The sequence below is a fragment of the Nannospalax galili genome, unplaced genomic scaffold (genome assembly GCF_000622305.1).
Source record: "Nannospalax galili isolate Female #2095 unplaced genomic scaffold, S.galili_v1.0 scaffold1958, whole genome shotgun sequence".
NCBI lineage: Eukaryota > Metazoa > Chordata > Mammalia > Rodentia > Spalacidae > Nannospalax > Nannospalax galili.
In genome coordinates this window covers 100,315-109,318 of record NW_008340424.1, presented here as the reverse complement: position 1 = coordinate 109,318, position 9,004 = coordinate 100,315, and the positions used below count along the sequence as shown (strand labels likewise).

At 38.6% G+C, this 9,004-nt stretch overlaps 1 gene segment (V, D, J or C); it reads left to right on the top strand.

Moving 5' to 3' along the window:
- Positions 1-1,234: 1,234 nt before the first annotated feature.
- Positions 1,235-9,004, top strand: part of LOC108490974 — a 14,430-nt gene continuing 6,660 nt past the window's right edge. The window contains 2 exon segments of the V gene segment in view: positions 1,235-1,307; positions 1,504-2,034. Of these exon segments, the coding sequence occupies positions 1,259-1,307; positions 1,504-2,034 (580 nt within the window).

Below are 9,004 nucleotides of genomic sequence, written 5' to 3'. Positions count from 1 at the left end.
TTTTAACTTCAATCTTAGATAATTTCCTTTGGCTATAAAAGACCTTGAATTGCTTTTTAACCACTTGATTTTACACACACAAACACACACACACACACACACACACACACACACACACACACATATATATTCTCTCCTTCTTTTGTTGAAGTGACCTAGAACTTGCTGTTCTCAAATTCATGATTTCCATTTTCTAATTTCCCAGTTCCGAGATTACAGGTGTTCATCCCAACTCCTCGCTATGGCATTTTATTTTTATTTTATGTTTATGTGCTTCGCAAATAATATTGGGTTTATAATTTACCTCTCATGTATACTTTCATAATACGCCAATCCAAAGTTTGGGGAGAATCTTGATTTCTCTTATACCTGTTGTTTTTCATTCATAGTCAAGTAAACATTTTTTTGGTATGGCAACAATATCTCACGTTGTGGCCTATTGCTTCTTGTAAAATAATTATTGAGCTCTAGATGGTGGTGCTCCCTTCCAGAGAGGTTTTTACTTGTATATCATGTCAGTAAGACCATCTTCACCTAATTTTAGTATCGCTGCTGAATTCTAGATCCCTCTAGATAAGCGTTTCTTATAAAAACCTCTTGGCAATGTTGGTCTGCAGCCATGACTTCTGGGTGAAATCCTGCTTGTCTTTCTCCTTCTAGTTTCCAAGGTTTAGATCCCTCTTTACTTCAGGCGGTGTGGCAGGATATTTACCAGGTGTCTCCAGATTTACCTTCATTGTGAGATTGAAGCCCCTTTCACTCTAGGTTTAAATGACCAGCCCTCAGGATTTTCACAGAATGATTTCTGGGCTTCCTGTCCTCTCTCTGAACTACAAGTATCTCAGAACTGGAGCTCAAATGCCTAAGGTGCTTTTATTGATTGGCCTCAGGGTAAGAGTGACTTTGGAGCTGGGAGAATAAAAATTTGGCTGAGATGGCTTCTCTAATGTTTCTGCAAAACTCGCCTGATTCAAATTGCCTTCAATTTTAAACTAAGCATTCCATCAGAAAATCAGGCAGTTTAGTACTGAGAGCTGTTAGCTGATCATTTCCTGCTACTCCTTACAATTTCTATGGCTGCACTTTTGGCTCTTAATTTACATCAGATACTCTCACACCTCACCGCCCAGGCAATTTGTTTCTTCATTTGCTGGTTGCTCTGCATAGGCCACTCCAGGCCCAGCCCAGCTTCTCAGAATTTATAAACAAAGCCTTTGCAATAAGAACTAAACTGCTTCAGACAGGAAGGGGCAGCAAGATGGTTTCACAGACTCCGATTCTCATGTCCCTGCTGCTGTGGATATCTGGTGAGGAATTTAAGAATTGCAACCCCTTCAGACTCACATCTTTGTACATAAGAAACTTACGGGTCTGTACCGGGGTATAATCTTTCTTAATGATAATAAACCAACAAAATACTGTAATATGGACATTTAAATGACAATTAAACTTGCTTATATTATACAGTTTGTATGTATGATCATTGTCTATTCCTGATTGCAGGTGCCTGTGGGGAGATCGTGATGACACAGTCTCCAGCCTCCCTGGCTGCGTCAGCAGGAGAGAGAGTCTCTCTCAGCTGCACGTCCAGCCAGAGTCTTTATTATAGCTCAACCCAGAAGAACTACTTGTCTTGGTACCAGCAGAAGCCAGGGCAGGCTCCTAAACTGCTGATGTACTGGGCGTCCACACGGGAGACTGGGGTTCCTGATCGGTTTACTGGCAGTGGGTCTGGGACAGATTTCACTCTCACCATCAGCAGTGTCCGTGCTGAAGACGCAGCAGCTTATTTCTGTCTGCAGGCTTATGAGTATCCTCCCACAGTGCTTCACACTCGAACACAAACCTCTGAGCCTCTCCAGCTGCTTACACTGCCCACAGCCCCAGATTTGCATACTTCCTCCATCTGCCAAGCAGGCAGCATGTCTGACTCATTGATAGGAAAGTATGAAGAGCTCAGAAAAAAAAAAAAGTCCAGTGATACTTACGTCTTTTGGTGTGGAATATTTTATGTCAAATGCAGAAAAGATTTGGGTATTAACTTTGTATTTTTTCTGTAATGATTTACCACAAATTCTGTTCTTGAACACACGCAATTTATATTTTTATAATCCTGGATGTCAGAAATCCAACATAGGACTCCATGGCCTAAAGGGAAGATGTTGGCAGGCTCCATTCTGCTTTGAAAGCTCTAGAAGAGAGTTTGCCTCTTGTTTTCTGTACTTCCAAGTGTTCTTTCTTCCTCATTTCCTTAATGGTGTCCTTTTCCTCCTTTTATTTTTTTAAAGGTTAAATGTTTATTATGCTTTTTTTATTCTCTCTGTCTGTCTCTGTCTCTGTCTCTCTATGTATTTGTGGAGGTATATGTGTGCCATGGCATGTTTGTAGAGGTCAGAGGACAACTTGTGGGACTTGATTATTCTTGATTATTTCCTTCCAACATTTGAGTTCAGTCTAGTGAATTCAGGACTGATACACATCTTGGGGGCAAGTGCTGTTAGTTGTAAGAGCCAACTTACTGGACCTTCTTTATCAGTATATATTCATTTCACATTGATTTCACAAAAGCTGTGTTTTTCAAGTATATCTTATATTCTGATCATATCCATTTAACTTCTCCATTTCCCCTTTTCTTTCCTATTACTTGTCCTTCCCCCAGATTCATCACACACAGACACACACATACACAGACACAGACACACACACACACACACACACACACACACACACACACACAGACAAAGACACACACACACAGAGTTTATCTAAAAAAGAATCCAGGATACACAAATTGGACAAAATACAGTATTTGTGGCTACTACGTTTGAGGTCACATTTCCTTCTGAAGTTCATCTGCTTTCCATTGAAAAGTCTCACTCCTCTCTAGTGATGGATCTGATTTCTTGTCAACATACTGTACCTTCCAGTCTTTACATCCCATATCAATTAATAGAATGTAATGTTTGTAGAGAGGAGGCACTTTGTGCTCCCAGAGAAACAACGTGCCAAGTAATCCCATTCAAGTATTCATTTAAAAAACAATTGAGCACCTAATTTAGAGGTATAGCAAGGAACAAGAATAATATATACGAGATAACATGGTCTGAGAGTTTCAAACATGTTCAAGCTGTCTGCTTTGGAATCAACCCTCCTAAATGTGCTTGATGTGACTGTGTCTACAGCAGAAACCAGATGTGTCAGGTTTTTCCCTAAGAATAGCTTGAAGTTTTCTGGGCTGTGCTGAGCATTAGATTTTTTTCTTCATGGTAACAAAATACTTGAGGAAAAAAACTTAAATTTCCATGAACCTAAGGTAGGGTTGAAATACTATGCAGGAAGTCCATGCAGGGGAAAGATGCTTACCTCCCGGTAGTTGGAAGCAGAGGGATGTAGAGGAATGGTCCAAGGAACAAACAGCCTCTTCAAAGGCATGGCCTTGTGATCTGATTCTTCAAAGTAGCACAGATCTCTCATTTTCCACCACCTTCCAATGTCATTTAGTTATAAATTATTAATAAATAAATCTACTGATTAATGTATAGCCCTCATGATCCAATCACCTCTCAATGGTTGGATCCATCATCCGGGAAACAAATATTTTACATAGGAGACTTTAGGGGACACGACATAAGCAAGCAGCAAGAAAATGCCTGGTGGGATGCCACCCAGAACTGGACTTATAACTGGAATCATTGGTAGAAGTAAAGAGCGTGCATATACAGTCTAAATTATAAAAGAAATGGAAAAACATACTTTTCCTTAGGAAAACAATTTGAACATTTTCATGATGTCCTGCTCTAAAGGAAGCATCTATATCAGTCACTTGAAACCCTGAGGACTGTCATTCTTAAGTGCAGGTGGCAGGAAGGTTCAGGTCAGCTTTAATTGCTCATAGTTCTCTCCTGTCCTTACAGTACACGTTGCCCACAATTCCTTCAGGGGTCATGGAATTTTGCCAAGAAATCAGGAGGGACAGACAATAACCTAATGTGTTCCTATTTGTAATTTGGTAGACCAGGATTCCTCCTTGATTGTGTGAAAATGGATGCAATTTAGGAACACTCCTGTGGTAGAATGGGGACAGAGCTTTGCTCAGTGCAGTCAAACGCAAAGATTTCAGCACCATCCTGGCAATGAGCTCAGTGGGAAAGCAATTGCTGTATAGATCTCCGAACCTCTCATAACACTGGCACATTGATATTTGTATTGCTGAGTAGTGAGTGATAATCATTTTAGTAGCTCATCCATCCACAAGCCTGTGCCTCAGCACCCGAGGAATGGCATGGCTAGGCTCTCTGCTCAGAATCTTTCATAGTTAGGTGAGGATTTGAGCATATCTTGTCATGTGACCCCCTTTACTTCAAGACCAGCATTAGAGATTCGCTCACATTAAGTTCTGTTCATGTCATGAGTGTCTCTGATTTCTTTCTCTGATTGTAGACCAGATTTTAAGGACTTGTTAGATTAGGTCATCTATGTTCAGATAATCTACCTATCTAATTGTTTATCTTAATTAATTATATTTACAAAATTCTTCCAAAGAAATAACAGATTTCGTATTTGACTGCAAATCTGGAGAAAGTGTGTTGATATCAGGATTAACAATCTTTGGCCAGCATATTAAAAAAAATATATTGCTTTATATATATCTTTGTTTAAACTTACTATACGCTGATTGTATGCGTTTTGGATATTTTGAACTTAGAATTGTTCAAAGAGTTCATGTTTCAACCTCATTAGGTGATTTCAAATAAGAACAAGTAAGAATAGGATAAAAAGCCATCATTTCGGTTGACGGGGAACTGAAGATGGCCTACAGACTTTTGTCTCCGACGTGTCAGGCATAATATGCACTAAACAATATTCAGTAAAACATCAACCAGTTGTGATCACTGCCACATTAGCGCTCATCATACTTAGCATAAACCTTAAACTTCCTGACAGTCTTTCTTTATCTCTTGGCACCAAGATTCTGCCTGTTCCCACAACCCTGTTCCTTTTTCTTTTCTTCCACTAGCCCAGTTCATCCTCCAAGGCCCTGTGCATTTCTAAAGTACTATTCTTTGAGCTTTGCATGATGAGATCCTGCCCTTCAGGCTTGATTCAAGTGGCTGTTTTGGTACATCGTTACAGGCCTTTTCACTTTCCATCACATCATCTCTTCTATCATTTTGTCATTCTTATCTGTCTGATGGTTCCAAGCATTCTTTCATGTTGAAAAGAAGAATCTTCTGCATTAAAGCAGAAAAAGCATCAATGTTAGGAACAGAAAGTTAAATCATGTACTTAGTACCAGAGATTATACATGGAATTCTATGGAAAGGAAGACAAAACCAAAAGTGTGTGTGTGTGTGTGTGTGTGTGTTTGGCACATAGTCTGGCTGTGTAGCATAAATTCTACAGGCAAGACTGTGTTTCCATCCCAGCTTATCCTACCTCAGGCTCCTAAATTCTCAGATTACAGGAATGTACCACCATAATATTAAGTCAAGAATACTGATGCCTTTGGAGAAACATACAGGGAAGTATCGAAACGACAGGAGACATGTTCCTGGTTTATTATTTGTACTGTCCTAAGATGAGAGGTTTGCTAATAACTTATGACTTTGTGTCTACAAAATATTAACACTCACTGTGTAATTATATATGTGTTTATATATATATATTTGATTAACTGCATGAGTTAAACAAAACAGAACAAAACAAATCAAAGATCTGGGATCACTCAATTTCAACCTAAGAAGAGCTGTGACTTCTTAAGCTTCTTTATAAAGGGACTTCAGAAACCTGGAGAAGTTATTGAACAAAGTGGTTGATGTATAGGAAGGTGTCAAAATCAATTGATATGTATGTACACAGGGACTCATTTGCCAAGTGAATGCTGTGCTGAGTTCTTTTTTTGGTCCTGAGGTGCCTGTGTCATGTCTAAGAGAAGTTGATTTATGCACTCGAATTTCAGAAGAAAGCCTGAGATAGAGACACAATCCCACCAACACTCTTCCTTACTCTATCCAATGACATGAATGCACTCCACTTGATGATCAATCACATATGTATTTTTTTCAATTAATTCTTCAAATTATACGCTGAGTACATGCCAAGTATCCTACAAAGCAAGTCATATTTCCAACATGACTGTATCTGGATTGAAACAAGAATGTTGATACTGAAAATCTTTAACCTTCATCACTATTCATTAACCTTGAATGTTGTATTTCAAGTTGATTTCTGGTCATTTGTAGGCACATGATCACATTCCTTGGGCAATGGTATGTACTTGTCTCATCTTTCCATAATCGTACTTGGGACTCTGTTTTGCTTATACTTTTTGTTATTGTATATGGGCTCCTCCAACTGCGGCCTGGCTACTCAGAGTTCTAGAACTAATTAATTGCCCAGAAGATGGCAGCTGAGTGCATCAGGCAGCTGAGTGCATCAGGCAACTGAACAGATTCAAATTGATAGTACAGCCCAACTGTGGCTCAGGTGAATGGTTTAGATGAGTAATAATTGTAAAATTTGAAAAATTCAATGTGTTGTTAAAATATTTAATCCAAAATTGATATACAATATTAGAATCTACATTTCATTTTTAATTTTTGTGGTTTTTGAATTTAACAATGGTGTATTTAAGAAAGCAGGTAGATCCATCTCTTATATAGTGAGAAGCTCCTTCTCTCATTGAAATGATAACTAGATTGTAAATTATCCTATTGAATGACAACATTCTAGTCTTTGTCTCTTACATAATGCTTATAAGTACAAACTTCAGTTGAGTAGTTTACATATATTGCAAATACTTTAACATTTACTGCAAGAAATTATCTTTTAATTTTTCCAAGTTTTATACAATATAGATTCATGGTATTTAGGTCCTCTCCCCTCTTAGCACCTTCCCTTTATGTACTCATTCATATATATATATATATATATATATATATGTATATGTCTCTGCTCCTCTCAGCAGCCATTTGTTACCACCATTTCCTTAGGAAGGAATTTCTTACCCGGTTGCTCATGTCTATGCTAGGATTATTTTTCTGGTTTGAGCCTTTGCATGCTGTCATCATTGCTGTGAGTTCATTTGTGTCTGACCTGCTCTCTGGAAAACTCTAGTTCCTTATGGTAGTCTACCTCCTCTGGCTCTTATAATCTTTCTGGTCCCTTTATGCAAAGATACCTGAGCATTGTGGGGCAGTAGTTTATATAGGTGTCCTACACAGCTGTCGGGACAAAGTGATGCCCATTCTCTGGGGTGTTTCTTCAGAAGACAGGGTTCCTTCAGCTGCTAGTCCATAGTGAGTTCTAATTTGGGGTGTACAGTAAGAACCTGTTCAAAAACAAAGAAAATGAAACAGGAAAAGGAAAACAAGAAAGAAATCTAGGCAAAAACATTAAAACAAAAGGCATTGACAATTAATCTGAAACTAAGGAGTTATTTTTGGATGCACACAGGGATACAGTCATTGGAATCAAAGCAACAAAATTAATTGTAGCATAGACTTATATTTGCAACAAAGTATTGAAGACTTTTCACAAGATTAAGAACATAGAAGCTTTGAAAAAATGAAATAATAGAATGTAAGACTGTATATGAAATAAAAATAGCATATTAACCATTCAAATTGCCTTTTGTTTTAAATAAATGGGAGATGTTTCCTGTCATTTTAAAATTGTTCTCTAGGGAAGAGATTATTAAGTCTAATAAAACTTTGAGATATATTAGTAGGGAGGTCTTTATTTAGTAATCACACTGCTAAATTACAGAACATATATTGTGGGACACATCACACACACACACACACACACACACACACACACAGCAGTTTAAAAATTTTCTGTTTCACAGTTTTGTTTGTGATGCCTAGGTGGAAGAGACAGAGGACATATTGAACCTCAGCAGAAACCGCAAGAGGTCTTTGTTTATCCGGAGAGGTCTCTGGGAAGAAGCTCTATAATCTCTTCACAGTAATAGGTTGCAACATCATCAGCCTCCACTGGATAAACTATGAGGGTGAAATCTGTCTCAGACCCACTGCCACTGAACCTGACAGGGACCCCAGATGCTCGATTAGTTCCTCTATAAATCAAGCGTTTGGGAGGCTGTCCTGGTTTCTGTTGATACCAATTCAAAATACTAGTTTTAAATACACTGATGCTCTGCCTAGATGAGCAGGAAATGGAGGACCTCTGTCCCAGAGATACAGCCACTGAAGTAGGAGACTGGGTCAGCACAATGTCTCAGCGGAGCCTGAAATTACAAACACACAGTTTGCTATCACATATGTACTGAAACCACCCCAGTGGAGCACTACTGCCTATGATGCATGGTTCTGCAGTCCTGAGCATTTCTATGACAGAGAAAAACATAAACGGTAACTAGGTAACTTAAAATTAATTACAATTTGCATACTCCTAATAATCAAGAACCCAGAAGCATAGAAAACTGACAGCCACAGGGAATGCTCTCAATACTTCTCTGCACCCACTCTCCAGGTACCCAGAGCAGCAGCACCCATAGCAGAGCAGCTGACCCCATCTCTGAGAGCTGGCGTATGGGCTGCTCCTTGGGCACTGGCGAGATGATTTTAAAGATACTGTGAACAGCCTGACCTATTGACTGAGTATCCAACATTCAAATCAACTCAGACAACACTGCAGTGGTGTTCAACGGAATACTTGCTCTTATTTCACCCAGTGGAAGTTAGACTTGTTAAAAAAATATTTGCTGGAGCAGTTCATGTACATTCCAAGGAATTTTGTGGTCTGTTCTATTGAGTATTCGCCTCCTAGTCTTTTTGAGGTACCATATTAGGGAGTACTCTCTTATAAAGTGCGTGATTTATTTCAAGAACAATTTGATCCCTCAATTTTACAATTTTCTATTTTAAAAACAACAATGCATTTCATATTGTGATTCTTATCAAGAAAAGAAAATAAAGGGTTTTATTAAAGAGTGGAAGAAGGTGGTTTATCTCACATTAGAACAACCCCATTAAGTTGT